Here is a 21,096-nt window from a genome sequence, read left to right on the forward strand (position 1 = left end):
GGATTTAAATTGGTGGTCCAGTTGAGTTTCCGGTTAGTGGTAATGTCCGGGACGTTTATCCAGGGGTCATGTTCAGTGATGGTCTTGTCATTGAATATCAAGGAGGATCAGATTCTCTCTCACTGGAGATGGTCATTGACTGGCATGTTACTCACTTGCTATCAAACCTGGCTATTGTCCAGTTCTTGCTGCATTTGGACATAGTCTGTAATAAAAACTGAAAGAACTACTTTACTGTAAATCAGAAACAAAAACAGAAATTGCTAGGAAAGCTCAACAGGTCTGGCAGTATCTGTGGGGAGAAATCAGTGCTAACCTGCCAAGTCAAGTGGCCCGTTCTGAGGAAGGGTTGACCCAAAATGTTGACTCTGATTCCTGTCCACAGATGCTGCCAGACCTGTTGAGCTCTTCCAGCAATTTCTGTTTTCGTTTTGAACATAAGCTTCAATATCTGAGGAATCCAAAATGGTGCAATTCAGCTCAGTTCTGTTCTTGCTCCATTGAAGCCAGCTCACCTGATTATTATTATTCTGAATTGACTGATGTTATTTACCTCCATCATCTTAAGCCTAATACCAATAATGGTTGTTGTGGCTGAAATGCTCTCCCAGTGTCACTTGATCTCCTTGGCCCACCTCATTCCGCCTTATTGCTTAGCTCTAGCCTAATCAGTTATGTTCTTGAATCCTCTGAAACATCCTCTCTTTTCCAGTCCTTCAGTGCTCTTCTTGGAAATGCCACCCCTTCAAATTTTCTTTTTCTTCCAATGTATTCTGAACAAACTATAACTGGGAACATTTAACACCTAGATTTGCCCATCCTAAAGTGGGATTTCATTATCGCCTCAACCTCATAATCCCATTAAACCATCTGAACAAACTCTTCAAGCTCATGAACTCTGTGCATTTACAGACATGGTGAAATGCTGAATTAAACTTCATTACTTTCTTCATTACACCAATTTCACTTATTGACTTAGTATTCTGTGCTATTTGCCTTTTTCAAGATTTCATGTTGTGCAAATAATGTTTCTGTTGGTTCCTACAATCCTTTTGAGTTAGCTTAAACCTTTCTAAACAACAAAAGCAAAACACCTTCCAATAAACTTATTCCTGCCTCTGTTCAGCCGTAAACCACTTTGCTTATACTGGTGCCATTTCCCACAGAGCCAGTGTGAGGAGACTTTATAGCCTTCCCTCCTGCATCATTTTTCCTGCCATGCATTCAACTGTCTTGATACTTCTCTACTTAGTTGCGCATGGCACTGGGAGTAATCTGGAAACCTGTACTTTAGAGATCCTACTTGCTAATTTTCTCTCTAGCTTTCTAATTGCAGGATAATTCTCCTTTTCTACTTGTGTTGTTAACACTAATGTGGCTATGACCTCTGGTCCCCATGAATGTCTTGCAGCCATTCTGTGACATCTTTGACCCTAGTACTAGGTGAGCAACATATTCTGGAGTCATGTCAGCCATAGAAATGCCTGACTGTTCCCAGAACTGAAGAACCCAATATCAGTGCTACCTTTTGACTGTTAGGGTCTTAGAATCATGCAGCATGGAAACAGACCCTTTGGTCCAACTAGTCCACACCAACCATTCCCAAGCCAAACCAGTACCACCTGCCTGTGTTTGGTCCATACCACTGCAAACCTTTCCTATTCAGGTACTTATCCAGCTGTCGTTTAAACATTGTAACTGTACCTGCATCCACCACTTTCTCTGGTAGTCCATTCCACGCACTAGCCACTCTGTGCTTCTATTAAAAAAAAAATTGCTCCTTATCCTTTTTTAAATTTTCCTCCTCTCGCCTTAAAAACACCCCCGTAGTTTTAGACTCACCCACCTTATTGAAAAGACCTTTTGCTACGGTGACCTTTCTCACCTTCTCTATGCCCCTCATGATTTTATAAACCTGCTTAAGGCCACCCTTCAATGTACTATGCTCCAGTGAAAGAAGTTCCAGCTATATTTATAACTCAAACCCACCAACCCTAGCAACATCCTGGTAACTTTCTTCTGAACCCTCTCCAATTTAATATCTTCCTATAACAGGGCGACCAGAACTGCACACAGTACGCCAGAAGAGGCCTCACCAATGTCCCGTACAACCTCAACATGACATCGCAACTCCTATACTCAAAGGTCTGAGCAATGAAGGCAAGCATGCTAAACACTTTCTTAACCGCCTTGTCTACCTGTGATACAAATTTCAATGAATTATGTACCTGAACCCCTAGGTCTCTCTGTTCTACAAAACTACCCAGGGCCCTACCGTTAATTGCACAAGCCCTACTTTTGTTTCACCAAAATGCACTACGTCGCATTTATTTACATTGAACTCCCTCTGCCACTCCTCAGCCCGTTAACTGTGATCAAGATTGTAGAATCTGTACAGTGTGGAAGCAGGCCTTTTAGCTCATCTAGTCCGTACTGCCCCTCCAAAGAGCATCCCATCCAGACCCGTTCCCTACTCTATCCTTGTAATCCTGCATTTGTGATGGCTAATCCATATCCCTTTGAGCTATGGGAGGAAATCCACACACACACGGAGAGAATGTGTGGGCTTCATATAGGCAATCACCCTTGGCGGGAATCACACCCGGATCCTAGGTCCTGTGAGGCAGAAGTGCTAACCAATGAGCCTTAGATCTCTTTGTAATCTTAGCCTTCTTCACTGTCCACTGTATCACCAGTTTTAGTGTCATTCCACAAAATTACCACCCATGCCTCCAATATTCTCATCCAAATCATGTATGTAAGTGACAAACAAATGTGGGCTCAGTACTGATCCCTGTTGGAACACCAATAGTCACAGGCCTCGAGTCTGAAAAACAACCTTGCTCCACCATTCTCTGTCCCCTACCTTAAAGCCAATTTTGTATTCATTTGGTAAGCTCACCCTGACCTCCATGTGATCTAACTTTACTCATTAGTCTACCTTGTGGACTCATATCAAAGATTTTACAAAAGTCCAAGTAAACATCATCTGCTGCTCTGCCCTCCTCGATCTTTTGGGTCAGTCCCTCAAAACACTAAATCGAGTTTGTTAGACCTTCTTTCCCTCATGCAAAAACCATGCTTACTATGTCTAATTATTCTTTGCTTCTCCAAATGCATGTAAATCCTATCTTTCAGAATCATCTCCAACAACTTACCCACCACCAACATTAGGTTCACAGGTCTGTAGGTTCCAGGCTTCTCATTACCACCTTTCTTATATAATGGCACTGTTAGCCACTCTCTGGTCCTCTGGCACCTCACCCATAGTTATAGATGATATAAATACTTCTGCCACACATGGGCCGTGGGGGTTGGTGGTGTTGCAGCAATTTCCTCCCTAACTTTTTATAATGTCCTGGGATACACTTGATCAGGCCCCAGACATTTATCCACCTTTTTGTTTTCTAAGAGACATATAAAATAATCAGAGGGTTAGATAGGGTGGATAGGGAGAGCCTTTTTCCTAGGATGGTGTCGGCGAGCACGAGGGGGCATAGCTTTAAATTGAGGGGTGAAAGATATAGGACAGATGTCAGAGGTAGTTTCTTTACTCAGAGAGTAGTAAGGGAATGGAACGCTTTGCCTGCAACGGTAGTAGATTCACCAACTTTAGGTACATTTAAGTCATCATTGGACGAGCATATGGACGTACATGGAATAGTGTAGGTTAAATGGGTTTGAGATCGGTATGACAGGTCGGCATGACATCGAGGGCCGAAGGGCCTGTACTGTGCTGTTATGTTCTATGTTCTATGTTCTAAGACCTCCAGCACTTCCTCTTCTGTAATGTGAACTGTTTTCAGAACATCGATATTTATTTCCCTGAGTTCTCTAGCCTTCATTTCTTTCTCCACAGTAAAGCTGATGTGAAATATTCATAAGTATCTCCTGAGGTCGCGCTGATCTTTAAGGGGCCCCTCCCATCTTTAATTACTAGTTTGTTGTTCATGCAAAAGTTTCATCTCTTTGGATTATCCTTAATGTTATCTAACAAGGCTATCTCATATATCCTCTTTGTCTTCCTGACTTCTCTCTTAAGAATGTCCCTATGCTGTTTATACTCTTGAAGAGATTCATTTGATTTCAATTGTTTGTATTAAATGAATGGTTCATTTTTTAAAATTCCTGACTAGAATTTCAATATCATTATTTATCCATTGTTCCCTAATCTTACAAGTCTTACCTTTCACTCTAACAGGAACGTAATGCCGCTGAACTCAAGTTATCACAATTTTGAAAGCCTCCTACTTGCCATTCGTCATCCCTTTACCTGCAAACAATCTATTTCAGATATAAGATGAACACAGCGGGCCAAGCAGCATCATAGGAGCAGGAAAGATGACATTTCAGGCCTAGACCCTCCCTTCAATTAACTTTTGAAAGTTCATGGCTCATACCAGGAAAATTTGCCTTACTCCAATTGAGGATTTTAATTTTTGTGGAAAGCTTAACCTTTTCCATAACTATTTTAAAACTAATAGAATTGTGACACTAGTCCCAAAGTGGTCCCAGACTAACACTTCAGCCACTTACCCTCCTATATAACTTGGCCACCTCGGCTATTAATGCTTTCTTCAATGATTTGTAACCCTCACCAATATCCAGGAAAAAAGAGACCATTTGTAATGGGGAAGTTCAGAGATTCCTGCAGTGCCTGCCAGTTTCTCTGAAACTTCCTCATCAGCTCCTGTTTTTTAGCTGCCTGCTTGTGGTATAAGTCAGTTTTCAAAAGTTTTCAGTTTTTGTCCAGGGGCATCTTGCACTTTTTTCCATTATTTATTCAAGCAACTCTAAAACTTGATGGAAGTGACCTTCCTCTCAGAAACCCATGTTACCTTTATATTGTTCCTGTCTAATTATTTTATTCATTCCACCATTCTAGGAAAAGTTCTGGGCTTTTGTCTAGTACCATAGCATTTAGCTACAGTCTGTACTTTGTTGGATTAATTCCATTTTCCTTCCTGAAAGTGAGAATTCACTTCTTATTTGTACCAGTGGATTGGACAATATTTCCACATGCTAATAACATCTCATTTTTCAGCTGTTTGAAAGACAGGGATCTTGCCTGAATAGTATTGCCCTTTTTGTCACTTTAGTGTCAAAAAGTGCAGTGGTAACTGCATTCCTAGCCACATTCTACAGCAACACACTGGAACGAAGCAAATGCATAATTTGGTGTTCAATTGCTGGTTTCAAAGACCTGACTTTAGTTATTTGAAAATAAATTGTAGCCCATTTAAAAACTGAAGTCAGAGCTCTAAATGAAATAAATTCAGAACCAGTAACTGATACTAACAATTCAAATCAGGTAAGAATGCTTTTTGTTTTAAAAATAAAGAATTGTACATATAGGCAACCAGCTGGAACATACACATCTATCTTTTGTTTGTAAAAATGATTTCTGAAACCTGGCCAGGCGCAAGAATTTTTAAGCACTTGGTGTGAGGATTGAAATTGATACAAGGTCAGAAAGAATTTTTGAGCCTGCCTGGTAGGAAAGATTTTACAGCAATCTTTCTTTTGTTGAAGAGTCCACCTGCACATATAAACAAGAATATTTTATTCAAGGACAAAACCATACATACGTTTAGCAACATGCAAGATACATCAGATATTGTGTAAAATAGGTTTCTAATCAAAAATTCCACGAATAGTTCTTCCTGATTTCATTGTAATGGGAAAGTGATTTTCCTTAGCAAAGATTTAATGGGAGCATGTAAGTGTTAAACAAGGGGTAGCTTGTGAGCCTGTTAATGATTCAATTTTTATTTATCTATTACCTGTTTCCTTGTCACTTGGTATATTAAGCAAGAGCACTCCACCTCTGTTGCTGCCTCCGTACTTGAAATTTAAATAATGAAAGGATATGACAGGTTTTCTTTTAACTTCATTTTTTTCTTCTTCCTGAACTACACACATGCCCTTTGATAGATTTTATTATCATAGAATTGTATTATCATAGAATTGCTGGGGACGCAGAAAGAGAAAACTTGATCCACGATTATTTGTGTGCTTTGCTAACACTTTTTTTTACATTGTTTTATCCTTGGCTCTTTATTCTTGCCTCTTTTTTTTAGTGACTGTATTTTTTATGAACTTTACCACCCTTTGGGAAGTATTTCCCATTTTTGTTCTAAATGTCCATATTCTTCGGTATATTTCCTTAGCTCCTTCCTTATTCTGTCATGGTTGACTTTTTCTAACTCTGTTACTTTGGTATTTGTGGATTTGATCTCTTTGTCAGTTATCGTTGTAGACCATATATTATGATCACTACACCTTGAATACTGTGCTATGCTAAATTCATTTTGTTTATTTTTTTTAAAATATGCAGGAGAAATATGTAGAAGTGTTATCGTACAGAGCCAAATGTCTTTCCCACCACCAAATCACTGACTCTCTTTGTGAGAAAGGGGTAGGGAGAGCAAGAACGGACTAAATCAAAATGGATTTGGAGAAGGGGAAAAAAGCACTCTATCCGTTTGTAGCGCCCACCTGCCTGTAATTTCCTCTCTAATTTGATTCCATGGTTTAACCACCATGAAATGATGAATCTTTATACCTAGATTTTCAATCTGTGTTTTCCCCCTCCCCCTCTCTCTGATTTCTAAATCAATCACCATGTTATTGTCATCTTTGTTGCTGTTTCAAGCCTGTGGTCATTCTCATGTCTTAACTGAAGGCTAGCTATTTAGGTAATCAGCATATTCATTTGTCTGCTCATGGCTTCATGTACTGCGGCAGTTTCTGCAACTTGTCATATTCTGACCTGATAGTTTCTAATTCGAACTGTCTATGCTTCTTGGAGCGTCGCACCCCAAATTAGTCGATCATTAAGCCATTCATCTGTGTCCTTAAATTTGCATTTTTGGCTGTATTTTTCAGTCTTGTTACAAAATTATCAGTTTCCAGTTTTCCATTCCTAGCTGCCTGCTCTTCACCATGAATGTATAATCCCTCTATACATTCAGCCCCATTAGGATGGCCTGAAGGCTGTTTCCTTCTTCCTTGAAAAGAGGCATAACAATCTCTATCAATCACCACCCTCCTTTTCCTGGCTGAGCTTGTTCTTAAGCTTCTCCTTCAACTCATCTCACTTTCTCTAAGTCAAAGGCAGGGCTATAGATACCAACACGGGTCCCGGTTATGCTTGTCTTTTTGTCGAGTATGTGGAAAATTCCTCAGTGCAGATCTGTTTGGGGGACCCCTCCCACAACTTTTTCTCCAATATATCAACGATGCCAGCTGTGCTGCTTCCTGCTGTTGTCCAGAATCGGAAATATTAATCAACCTTGTTTCCAATTTCCATCCTTCTGTTCGCTTGCTCCTGCTATGACTCTTCCCGCCCCTTCGTAGATTTCTGTGCCCTCATTTCTCGGGCTGTGTTGTCCACTAACGCCCATTATAAGTCCATCAACCTCAACTACACTTATTAACCTTACTTCTTGCAAGGATTCTGTTCCATTGTCTCAGTTTCTGTCTCTCTGTCACATCTGTTCCATTGATGCTATCTTCCACTTTTGTGACTCCCAGCAATTAGTTCCTTTACTCTTAACCAAAAAGTGGAACTCCACCTGCACTGATGATGACTGGATCTTCTGCCATGTACAGTCTATTTCTCACATTTCTGCCCTCACCCCTTCCCTCCCTTGTAGAACAAGCATAGGGTCCTTTTGTCTTCACCTTAACTTTGTATTCCACTAGTTTCTACATTCAAGGGGTCATCTTCTGCCATTTCTGCTACTTCCAGCAGGATGCCACCAGTAAACACATCATCTTCTAACATCCACTGTCAGAATTCCACAGGGACCTTCACTCCATGACACCCTGGTCTACTCTGCTGTTGTTCCTAAAATGTCCTCGCACCCCATGGTACCTTTCCATGTAATTGCAGAAGGCCTGACTTGCCCATTCATCTCCTCCCTTCTCACTGTCCAAGGCCTCAAACACATATTTTGTGTGAAGCAGCATTTCACTTTGTTCAGCCTAGTCTTTTCTGTTTCCTGCTCACAATGCAGTCTCCTTTACATTGGTAAGTCCAAAAGCAGACAGGGTGGCTGCTTTGCAGAATCCCATCCTCTTGAGTCTGAAGGAATAACCCAGACTTTCTAGTTGCCTGCCATTTCAGTAAAGCCCCGTACTCTCATGCAAACATTTCTGTCTTTGATCTGCTACAACATCTCACTTTCCAATTAAGCATTTTACCCTCTCTATGACTGATATTTGAATATTCTGAGAAGATATCTTGTCAATTGACGAGAAATTGAACTGGGCCTAGCCGTGTAATGCTGTGGCTACAACAGCAAGTCAAAGTCAAGACATTTCATTGTGGATAATTAGCTCCCAACATTGGAGTTGTGGAAATTAGTTAGGCAATTCCTGCATCTTGGATTTCTGTAGTTTTCCATTTAAGTAATACTCTGCCTTTTAAACTTTTTTCTGCCAAAATGAACAACTTTACATATTCTCACATTCTATTCCATCAACCAAAATTTTGGTATTTGATATGACTTTTGCGTAAGTTTGAGATTTTTACATTGTTTAATTTACATTTTTTATGTTTAAATCTCATATAATTTTACCAGAAGATAAAAATCTCTAGATTTTGGATTATTGAAAGGATTGAGAGATCTACATGTATTTTTATTGATGGGAAATAGTGAATAAAATTTCTTTTTAAATAAAGGATTTGATGCAAAAGAGAACTTTTTGAAAAACTACAAATGAACAGCCGGGGACAAAATTAGAGCCTGAAACTAAATGTTAACCCATTATAAGTCTACATCTTTATAAAGCACTGCTTTTGAAGGTTTAAAGTAATTGCATTCTGATGCAGTTCATGTTCTGATTTAAGAGTTTAATGAGCTGAATGAAAGTTTTCTATTGTATTAAAATCATTGTTAATTCAACAGTACATATGACCTTTGAATATTATGCAGTTCTTGATGAAAATATGCATGTTACTTCGTGTATTAGGGATTTAAATGTTGGCCTAGCCTTGGTTTATGGTAAACTAATTGATTTTTGTGCATGTGATAGTTACAGGTAGATGTGAAAAATGATTACATAGCAGTGGGATGCCCAATGCTGAAAAACAGGAGGCTAGAAGAGCTCAGCAAGTCAGGCAGCATCTGAAGGAAAGGAGCAGTCAATGTTTCGGCTTACCTGAAACGTTGACTGCGCCTTTTCTCCTAATGCTGCCTGGCGTGCTGTCTTCTTCCAACCTCCTGTTTGTCTACCTTGGATTCCAGCATTTACAGTTATTTTTGTCTCTAACCAAGAATGCCCAATACTACTGGCTAAAAGAGGAGAAAGAAAAATATTGTGAGAATGGATGAAGACAGATGGCATTTCTCTTCCCTCAACTTCCCATCAAGGTTTTGAAAAGATGTTGAAAAATTACTGGGGTAAAGTAGGTGCACATTTTGTATTGCACCTTTTATGGGACAAGAATTTGGTATGAACTTTAGATCTGTTCTATTTCTTCACAGGAATGCCTTGTTTCCTACAGGTTTTAGTTCATTCTGAAAAATGCCTGTCCTCTGAGTATTATGTTTATATCGAAATGATAAATTTAACTATCCTGTCTGTGACATTAGCTGTAAGGTACAATTTGATGAGTATGACTGTCAGACAGTTGTTTGATTAATCTGCGGTCCAGCTATCCTATATTTTGGCACACATCCCCAGAAGCAAGTAAAGAAGACTCTACTAGGTCATTTCAAGGGTCTAGGTTGATGGAGGGTTGTTCCATCAATATTATTCTTCAACTTTTCTATCATAAATTGACACAATTGAATGATTTGCTTGGGGCAGTTGGCTGAGGGTAGTTCAGAGTCCACCATATTGGTACACAGTCATTTGAATGTCAGACAGGTAAGGATATCACATTTCCTACCTTGACAGATGTTAGTTTTTGTATCAATCTCACAGTTCCGTGAGACATTATTTTTATTCTGAATGGTTAACTAACCAAGCTAAACTCCCCAGCTGAGATTTGAACTCATGACTCAAACATTAGTTTAAAACTCCAGCTTACTCGCTCTATCAAATTACCATTATGTTACTGTTTCCTTAGACGTTTGCTGTGATGGTTCCAAACCAGAAGCCCTGTTTAGTTGCTTCACCAAAGATGGATGCTGTGTTACCCAGTAGCATTCCCATTTAGTATGACTTGCTTTTGATTTTGTAGAAATTAGTCTCTAGCTGTTGATTAGTACCCAAAACTTTAATTGGACTCCATTTGACATGATGGCCCTGATTATTTTTTTCTGCATATGGTTAATACAGCAGTCATTTTTTTTCTGGTGCTGTGTTATTGCTACAGAAATAGCAAGAATTGCAGCTGCTGGAGTCAGAGATGACAACAGTGCGGAGCTGGAGGAGCATAGCAGGCCAGGCAGCATCAGAGGCTCAGGAAAGTCAACCTGAAATGTCAACTTCCCTGCTCCTCTGCTGCCTGGCCTGCCATGTTCCTCCAGCTCTACACTGTGTTATCTATAAGAATTGATACCATTGATTTCCACTTCACCATAACCATCTACCAAACTACGGTTGATTCTAATGACGGCAGTGCGACTGCTTCATGTTTTAGGAGTGGGCATCTGCACGTTCTCATTTAGTGACCTGTCATTCTTTGACATGATGTACTCATTTACTGGATATCTTATGAGGTCAGAATCCTTGGACATCAGCCTCAATGTTTTCACCTATGTATTGGGGAATCCAAGAGCTTTGACATGTAGTCAACTATAAACAGTGTTTTGAAGCATCTCACTTTTTTGGCCATAATGGGAGGTCCTTGAAAACTGTGGTGTGAATTGTCATCCAGTGTGGCTGGTGTTACTGAGTTTGGCGAAGTGTTAAATATTGTTTCCTTCTGACTTTTCTTTACACAGTCTTTCTTATTCCAAAAAAGCTAAAAGATAGCTTATTAGGTGATTAACTTCTTAAAAACCTGTATAGCCAGATTTTGAATATACATTTAATATCAATAAAATGGCTAATGGTGAATATTTTATTGTACCAACTAATATGAAATGTGGTCATAAAAACTCATGTTCTGTTAAAAAGTAGAATAAAATTCCAGGTTTAAATTTTGAATTCTGTGAATGAGCAATAATGTTTAACCATACTTGCAGAGCATCATCTCAGTTAAATAAATCAAATGATTTCTGTTCCACTCTTGACTTAATTCACTTATATTTGACTTAGAAATAATTTTAAAATCCTTTGTTTGTGCTTGAGTATTTTTCCAGGCTTCAGAAATTTAGTAAACAATTTTTTTCTCATTCACCTGTTCAGTACACAAAGGCTTTCAACTTGATAAATGTAACAATTGGAAAAATAGTTTTAGAACTGCAAACATATGAAATGCAAGTTGGATTAATCCATTTGGCTGCTTGATCTTAGTCCATCATTCAAGGTTATGGCTGATATGATTGCGGCCTTGAATCTATATTCCAACCTATTCCTCCTCAGTTTAATTCGCTTGTTAGTGAAGAATCTAATCTATCTCTGCCTTAAAAATATTCAGTAACTCTACCTCTACCACTGTCTATGGAGGCAGTCACAAAGACTCCTCAAAAAAAATCTCCTCATGGTTGTCTTAAATTCCGTTATTTTAAAGCTGCGCCCTTTGATTCTGGTTTCCCTCAATGGGAGTCATCGTTTTTAGCAATCATCTTTTTAAACCAAACCAGGATGTTCTACGTCGCAGTAAGGTGATCTCACATTTTTCTGAACTCGAGTGGTTATAAGTCAAGCCTATCCAACCTTTCCTCACTGGTGATGGCACAGATTGCTATCCAATGTACGCCTTTGTAGCTCTTCATGCAAGTCATTTGTATAAATTATGAATTGTTGAGGCCCCAGTACTAATCTCTGTACTGCTGCACTTATCATATGTTGCCAATCAGAAATTACCTATTTCTGAATATTTATTCTTTCCTGTTAACTAACCAATCCTCTATACGCACTATTGTTAACTCCTACATCTTGGGCTCTTATTATGCATACCTTCATATTGTCAATTTCATTTTTTTTGTCAGATTGCTTGACGAACTTGGTGAAGGACTTACAGCTCAAGCTATTTCATCTGTTGATCCACAACTACTTACCTTTATGGCTCTGGAAGAGCGGTTGGCTCAAGCAATGGAGGTGATAATCTTTATTAATATATTCTGTGATGAAACCCATAAAATTGAAATGATCCATTATTGAGCTTTTTAAATATCATTGATTTGTATCCAATCTCTCCTCGTGATAAGACAACAAAATGTGAGGCTGGATGAACACAGCAGGCCAAGCAGCATCTCAGGAGCACAAAAGCTGACGTTTCGGGCCTAGACCCTTCATCAGAGAGGGGGATGGGGTGAGGGTTCTGGAATAAATAGGGAGAGAGGGGGAGGCGGACCGAAGATGGAGAGAAAAGAAGATAGGTGGGGAGGTAGGGAGGGGATAGGTCAGTCCAGGGAAGACGGACAGGTCAAGGAGGTGGGATGAGGTTAGTAGGTAGGAGATGGGGGCCCTCCCCCCACTGCACCACACAACCAGCCCAGCTCTTCCCCTCCACCCACTGCATCCCAAAAGCAGCCCAACCTGTCTCTGCCTCCCTAACCTGTTCTTCCTCTCACCCATCCCTTCCTCCCACCCCAAGCCGCGCCCCCATCTCCTACCTACTAACTTCATCCCACCTCCTTGACCTGTCCATCTTCCCTGGACTGACCTATCCCCTCCCTACCTCCCCACCTATACTCTCTCCACCTATCTTCTTTTCTCTCCGTCTTCAGTCCGCCTTCCCCTCTCTCCCTATTTATTCCAAAACCCTCACCCCATCCCCCTCACTGATGAAGGGTCTAGGCCCGAAACGGCAGCTTTTGTGCTCCTGAGATGCTGCTTGGCCTGCTGTGTTCATCCAGCCTCACATTTTGTTGTCTTGGATTCTCCAGCATCTGCAGTTCCCATTATCTCTCCTCGTGATAATAAAGTTTTGAATGTCCTCACTTTAAAACGCAATGTTAAGGTTTGTTAAACACTTGGGATTATTTTTAATTGCAGTTTTGATTATTAAATGAGTAACTTTTTGTTAGCATACTACTAAGCAGAAGTAAAAGTGGAAAATTTACCCCTTTGTTCAAAGCCTGAAGCTCAATTGAAGTTTTGCCCCCTTTTTAAAAATCTGGATTTAATTTGTGAAAGAAGCATCATTTACATCCTCTTTATCAGCACTATAGGAACAGGAGTAAGCCATTCAGTGAGACCCTGCTTAATGTGTGGCCTAAATCCATGTACCTGCTGTTGGCACATATCCCTGAATACCTATGCTTAAAAGAAAATTTTGTACTTTGGGTTTAACACTAGCAACTAATCTAATATCGACTGCTGTTCATGGAACAGTTACCAAACCTGTAGGTGGATTGGCTATGCTGAATTGTCCATAGTGCCCAGGGATGTTTAGGTTACGTGGGTTAGACAAGGGAAATGTAGAGATAGGGGAATGGGTTTGTGGGGGATGCTCTTAGGAGGGGCGGTGTGTACTTGTTGAGCCAAATGGCCTGTTTCCACATTGTGGGTATTCTACGATTTGTCTGCAGAAATGTTTTCTAACATGGCTCCTGAATAGCCTGGCCCTAAATTTTAGATGGTGCTTCTTAGTTTATCTTTATCTACCTGCCTTTTCCTGTTAATATCTTGAAGATTTCAATCAGATCATGTCTTAAACCTTCTAAATTCTGGGAAGACAGGTCTACTTTGCATTATCTCTGTTCATAGCTTGACCCCTGGAAGCGCATGGTAAAATGAGGCAGTCAGAATGGTTTCATCAAGGGGAGGTCATATCTGACAAATCTGTTGGAATTTTTTGAGGAGGTAATGAGCGGGTTAGACCAAGAAGAGCCAATGGATGTTATCCAGCTAGACTACCAGAAAGCCTTTGACAAGTTGCCACGCAGGAGGCTGCTGAGTACGATAAGGGCCTGTGATGTTAGGAGCCAGGTACGAACATGGATAGAAGATTGGCTGTCTGGCAGAAACTAGAGAGTGGGGATAAAAAGTCCCTTCTCAGAATGGCAGCCGGTAGCTAGTGGTGTTCCACAAGGGTGAGTGTTGGGACCACAACTTTTCACTTTATACATTAATGATCTAGATGAAGGAGCTGAAGGCATTCTGGCTAAGTTTTCAGGCGATACAAAGACAGGTAGAGGAGTATTTTTTGAGGAGGCTGGGAAGCGGCAGAAGGATTTAGACAGGTTAGGAGAGTGGACGAAAAAGTAGCGGATAGAAAACAACGTGGGAAAGTGTGAAGTCTTGCACTTTGATTGGAGGATGAGAGGCATGGACCATTTTCTAAATAGGGAGGAAATTTTGAAATCTGAAGTGCAAAGGGACTTGGGAGTTCTATCCAGAATTCTGTTAAGGTAAACTTGCAGGTTGAGTTGGTAGTTAGGAAGGCAAATACAATGTTGGTATTTATTTCAAGATGACTAGAATATAGAAGCAGGGATGTACTTCTGAGGCTTTATAAAACTCTGGTCAGACCAATATAGAGGATTGTGAGCAACTTTGGGCCCCATATCTCAGGAAGGATACTGGCCCTGGAACAGGCTCTTGAGAATGATCCAATGAGTGAAAGGTTTAACATATGAGGAACATTTGAGGACTCTGAGTCTATACTTGATGGTGTTTAGAAGGATGAAGGGGGATCTAATTGAAACTTACAGAATACTGAATGGCCTGGACAGAGTGGATGTTGGGATGATGTTTCCATTGGCGAGAGAGACTAGGATACAGGGGCACAACCGAGTAAAGCGAAGACCTTTTAGAATGGAGATAAGGAGAAACTTCTTCAGCCAGACCGTGGTGATTCTATGGAATTCATTGCCACAAAAGGTTGTGAAGGCCAGGTCATTGAGTATATTTAAGACAGAGATAGATAGGGTCTTGGCGAGAGACAAAAAAAAACAGCAGATGCTGGAATCCAAGGCAGACGGCACAGGAACCCAGTCAGCATTGGGAGGAAAGGAGCAGTCATTTTGGGTATAACCCTTCTTCAGTCTTGAGGGGAGAAAGCTGGAGAACAGGATTGAAAAACTTTTCAGCCATGATTGAATGATGGAGCAAACTCAAGGGGCCAGATGGTTAATTTCTGCTGTTATGTCTTATGGTATTACGGTATCATTCTTCTAAGCCTGTGTTGTACTCCTTCAAAAGCTATTGCCCAGATCTGCTGTCATGACTCAAAGTGGGGTCGAACCAGTGTTATGGATCAAAATATATTAAGATAGACTTGGCACTAACTTTTTGTTATTTGAGGTAAGTGTAAGGTGTTGCGTTCCAGATGCAATTCGATTGGTCAAACTACTTGACATTAAGCCAAACACGCTTTGTTTTTCTACTGCAGTTAAAATACAGACGAAATAAAAAGAAGAGAATTGGCATAACTGTAACTCCATCGAAATGCTTAACACAGTATAGATATATTAACTTGTATTAAATAAGTGTTCCAATATGCAACATCCCATAAATACACCTTTGGTAAAAGCTAATTCAGCAAAATAGATTGTCTCGCATGTAATTATAGCAGTAGCAAGAGAATACCAGCTTTTAGCTATAACAGAGAGAGGACGAAGTGCTTCTGCATCTTGCTTCAAGATTCCAGCAGCTACGGAAAGCTAAAACGAAAAATCCTGAATCTGTGGAAGCTTGACCCTGCCTATTCATGCTGCTTCTATTTTTTTCAACTATTTTTGGAAAAAGAAACAAGGCATGACAATCTGTTGACTTTATTGGCTTCGCGCAGACTGCTATTTACCTCTATTTCAACCTTTCTTCGTTAAAAATCCAAGACAAAATACACCTCTTAAAACCATACATCCCTCCAGTTTAAATAAAAACGTCAATATACTAAAATGTCTTCATCTTTAAAGAAAATCTTTAGCCTTGCACTATTAGTGCACCATAATACATGTACATTACATTCACCTTGAGCGTGCAAACATTCATGACTCAATTTCCTTTCAATTTGATAACCCTTAAATGTTCATCTGTTTTCTCCCATCACTAAACATTCCTCCTTTATCAAAGTCACAACAATCCATCAGCAGTTATGTTCTTTCGTCCTGCCACGTGTATCATTTTCAAACTGAATGGCTGCAGTGATTATCTCCATTTAAACAGATTGGTATTTTTAGACTTTTTTTTGAAAAAGTCAAATTGGTATGTTATCAGTATATGTAGTTGTCATAGACACAATACAGGCAATATAAATTTTGCAATGCCAAAGCCATATTTGTGGCCTCCTTCTCAATTCTGGAATGTTTCTGTTAATGATTACTCAGTTTTCTGGAAAAATACCCAATAGGTCTTTCTATTTTCTCATCGTCTTCTTGCAAGAGTGTAGCAGCAACACACACATCACTTGCATCGATAGCCATTTTGAATAGCTTTGTAGAATTAGGTGTGGCCTAACACTGGGGCAATGGGTAACACAGCTTTCAGGCTGTCACAGGCCTTCTGACATTTCCCCCTTCCACTGAAATTTTCTGCACTGCTTCAACAATTTGGTCAGTGGAGCAACCACGCTGCTAAAATTCTAACTTCCAATTTTAAAAACTACTCAGTGCCAGGAATCTTAGTACTTCCCTCTTCATTGATGGAATGGGAAACTCCCCAATAATGTTTATTTTCATATTCTGTGGGGCCATTTGTCCATGCCCAGTTACATGGCCCAAGTACATGACTAGACTTTGGTGAGCTCACTCTCAGCCAAGTTTATCACTAAGCCCACCTCCTGAAGTCGATCAAACAACTCTGACAAATGCTGCAAATGTTCCTTCCACATGTGACTAAAAGTCACCAGATTGTCGATGTACACTACACAATACTTTAGTCCTGGAATGACTATATTGGTTCGTCCTTGAAATGTGCATTTTTCACACTGAATGGCATGACTTTAAAGTGGTACAGTCCAATCAGTGTCAGCTGAAATTTCTTTCACTCTTTTGGATAAAGGTATCTGACAGCATCCTCTGAGCAAGTCCACCTTAGAAATTTAAGTTGCTTGTGCCTTTTCAATAGAGTCTTCCAAACATGGAATAGGATATGAATCAGAATTTGTAACTGTATTGACGTTATGACAGTCTACACATAATCCTTGGGATACCATCTGATTTTGGCCCCATTGCTATGGGTGAACTGCATTTACTACAGTTCATTTTGACTATATTGCCTTTGAGCATATGTTCAGTCTTTTATTTTTGAAACTATGCTACATTTAAAGGGTTAAATCCGTAAGGATGTTGCTAAATTGGAACAGCACATCGTGATCAGATTAGCACTTCCCAGTTCATATATCTCCCTATGTGATTGTAAGAACTCTTTCAGCTCATTTTGATTTTCCTCTGGCAGGTAACTCAATAATTTATACCAATTTTTGAGAACTCCCTCATTGTCCAGTTTAATTAGAGGAATGTCTAATTCAAAGTCTCCTGAACTTAGTTCTTCAATCTGTGTTGTGACCAGTACAACATTCTCCTTTTTGCCTCTTTCCACTTCAGAATACCTTTTGAGAATATTCACATGACACATCCTGTGAGATTTCTTTCTTATCAACTAATTCACCTCACTCAATTTCCTTTCAATTTGATAACCCTTAAACGTTCATCTGCCACTGAGAGTAACACTAACTCTTTGTCTGCACTGGGAAAATTACACATTTTTGATTTCTTGTCTGCTTCTTGTTTCACCATGTTATGCTGCTTTCATTCGCTGTCTGGCTAACTCAACTATTCTATTTAATCTTTCCCCAAAATTAAACACATAGTCTAGACAAGCCAGTCTCTCCCGAATTCATGTCAGCGGTCCTGTTACCTCATACCCAAAAACCAATTCACATGGACTGAATTTAGTTGATTCATTAAATGCATCTCTGAGAGCAAAAAATACAAATGGAATTCCTTTATCCCATTCCTTTGAATGGATTTGACTTATAAGCACTCAACATAGTCTTTAAAATTTTTTGCCACAGTTCTGATGCACTTTGTGATTCTGGATGGGCAAAGTGGATTTGAACTGTTTTATTCCTAAGCTGTCCATAATTTCACTGAATAACTGATGTAAAATTTGACCACTGATCCGATTTGTATTTCTGTGGGCAATCTGTATCTAGTGAAAAAAATTTGACTAGCTCTTCTATAGTCCTTTTTGCTGTGATACTGCGCAATGGAATGACGCCTAGAAATCTAGGAGACGCATCCATTATGGTCAGCAAATGCTGATTCCCACTTTTTGTCTTAGGTAGGGGTCCTAAGCAGTCAGTTAAGACTCCTTAAAGCTACCTCAAATGTGGGAATGGGTGTTAAGGGTGCTGGTTTTATCATTGGCTGAGGTTTTCCTCACACTTGATGCTTTTGACATCTGGCAAAATTTAACCATGTCCTTATGCAGCCCAGGCCAATAAATGATTTTGTATTTTGGCTTGAGTTTTCCTTGCACCCAAATGACTTCCTCCTAATTCATGTGCCACCTGTAGCACCACCTTTCTGTTACCCACCAGTAATAGAACTTGATGAACTTCTGTCCATTTGTCATCTGAATATGTGATGGTCTGTTTCCTCATCAAGACTTCATTTTTAAGATAGTAATATTCTGGGATACGCTCAAATTCTTCTCTGTATGCTTTTGATTACAACTGCTTCAGTTTTTCATGTTTCTGTTGTAATACAGCTAATTGCCTCCCCTCAGTTCAGAGAAATGGTCTAATGCTACTCTTGTTGGATTATTGATTTAGAGACCTAGGGAATCTTCTGAGGACAGCTCCACACTGTTATCTCTGATTCTCCAGCATCTGCAGTTCCCATTATCTCTAATGTTCTGAGGACCTGGGTTTGAATCCCACCATGACAAATGATGGAATTTGAATTCCACTAAAAAAAAGTCTGGAATCAAGAGTCTGTTGATGACCATGAATCCATTGCTGATTGTCAGAAAAACCCATCTGGATTAATGTACTTCAGGAAAGGAAGCTGCCATCCTTACCTGGTCTGGCCTACATGTGACTGCAGACCCACAGCAACATGGTTGACTCTTAACTGCGTCTGGGCAATTAGGGATGGGCAATAAATGCTACCCTAACCAGTAACACTCCCATCCCGTGAATAAATTATAAAAAAAGTTAAAACTCCACTTTGTCCTCCACCTTTTTTTTTGTTTTCTGTCAACCATTTTATCAAACATAGTTTTGATATTTAAGTTTCAACTTGCTTATCTTTGTGACCTTGTTATCACACAGACAAAAAAAAATCCAGGATGTACTTTCTGTAACACTTCAGTTGCCTGATTTTCCACTGGCTTTTCAAACACAGGCATCATTCCTGCCTGTAATCCAGCTATATCGCTACAAGTTTAAACGATATTTCTGGATCCGAGAATTTCGCTATTACTCCTACTACCACTTTACCACTATTTACCTGTCTCTCAGAAGGCCAATTATATAATGAAAGACTGCTCTTCTCACCATGTATTCTAGGTTGTACATTCTTTTGCAGCTTTTTAGCTTCAACTGTGCTTTCCTTCACTTCTTCAGTAGAATTCACTGGCTTATCCTATTTTCTCACATCTATCTTAGAAACATACAAATTAGGCACAGCGGTAGGCCATTCAGCCCTTCAAGCCTGCGCCACCATTCAATATGCTCATGGCTGATCATATAGTTTCAATATCCCACTCCCGCTTTCTCTCCACACCCTCTCATCGCTTCAGCCACAAGGGCTCTGTCTAGTTTCCTATTTAATATATCTAAAGAACTGGCCCCAACAGCTTTCTGTGGTACAGAATTTTACAAGATCACGAAATTCTTCTTCATATCAATGAATGGCTTCTCCTTTCATTTTGAGTGACCCTGAGTTCTGGACATTCCCACCATCGGGAACATTCTTCCCACATTTGTTTTATGGCATCAGTATTTTGTTTCCATGAGATTTCTCCCCCCCACCCCCCCCACCCCGCCCATCCCATTCTTTTAAATTCCAGTGAGTGCAAGCCCATTTGAACTGGTCTTCCTTCATTTGTTAGTTCCTCCATCCTGGGAATTAGTTTGATGAACCTTAGCTGGTCCCTCTCAATAACAAGAATGTCCTTCCTCCAACTAGGAGATCAAAACAGCACACAGTAATCAAGGTGTGGCCTCACCAAGGCCCTGTATAACTGCAGCAAGTCTTCCCTCTGCTTTTTCTAAATCACCAACATTGTGACTTCATGCAGCCTACTTTATTACAGTGAAAACACCTGAACATTACTTGTCTTTCTCATTTATGGATTTCTTTTTTACCCTGTGGTAAACTAAAACTATTTTTGGTACTTTCAGCGAGATCTCCTTTTCCTTTCTTCTTGAGGATTTCTGTTTTCCCCAAACTGACGTCAGAAGCCAAGCTTTGATTTATGAACTAACTCATCATCATTGACTATTTCCATTGTCAATCTTGTCATTTTAATTCTGCTCTTCCATATAAGATCTCACTATTTCAGGAAGTGAATTCTTGAACTCCCTACAAAATAGTTGTCTCTCTGAGTGTCATATTGTTAGATTTGTTTTCAATATTCTTATCCACCTATCAAAATTACTTTTTTTGATCCTTTCAAACGCTATATTTTTGACTAGGTTCCCTCCTTAGATTCATAAAACATTGTCTATAGACTTACGGTACTACCTGATATGCATTTAAGATGGCATCTTTCACCTTGTTATACTCCCCAGATACAGCCTATGATAGTGATGGAAATATCTCACTAGCTCTACCTGCCAATTTTGCTTGAAGCCACAATACCCACATGCTCACTAGCCATTTTATTTGTTTAGTCACTTTCTCAAATAAAATGAAAAAGTCTTCTACATTCTTCTCAAATTTTGCCAATGCTTGGACATATTTAAATCCCCACCAGACCTATGGCTACATTTGGGATTGCTCTCCATCAGAATCCCCATCACTATTCCTACCTTTTCAATTCTACTTCTGCCATTTTAAGCCAACTTGAGTTTTCCGTTCGAACCTCCGAATTTCAAAAATATTTCTTTCTCCCTTTCTTCTCCTAGGGCCC

General features: G+C 39.7%; 1 protein-coding gene across 18 annotated transcripts in view; it reads left to right on the forward strand.

Moving 5' to 3' along the window:
- Window positions 1–21,096, forward strand: part of pja2 (praja ring finger ubiquitin ligase 2) — a 67,546-nt gene that overhangs the window by 37,029 nt on the left and 9,421 nt on the right. For 12 of the 18 annotated variants that reach the window (XM_048526921.2, XM_048526923.2, XM_048526922.2 and 9 more), the window contains one exon: window positions 12,054–12,162. In XM_048526921.2, the coding sequence (XP_048382878.1) occupies window positions 12,054–12,162 (109 nt within the window). Of the gene's footprint in view, window positions 1–2,055; window positions 2,161–9,284; window positions 10,387–12,053; window positions 12,163–21,096 lie in introns of those variants that run through there. The other 6 variants (XM_059644704.1, XM_059644708.1, XM_059644705.1 and 3 more) reach the window with 4 other exon arrangements.

The sequence above is a fragment of the Stegostoma tigrinum genome, chromosome 3, assembly GCF_030684315.1.
Source record: "Stegostoma tigrinum isolate sSteTig4 chromosome 3, sSteTig4.hap1, whole genome shotgun sequence".
Taxonomy (NCBI): Eukaryota; Metazoa; Chordata; class Chondrichthyes; order Orectolobiformes; family Stegostomatidae; genus Stegostoma; species Stegostoma tigrinum.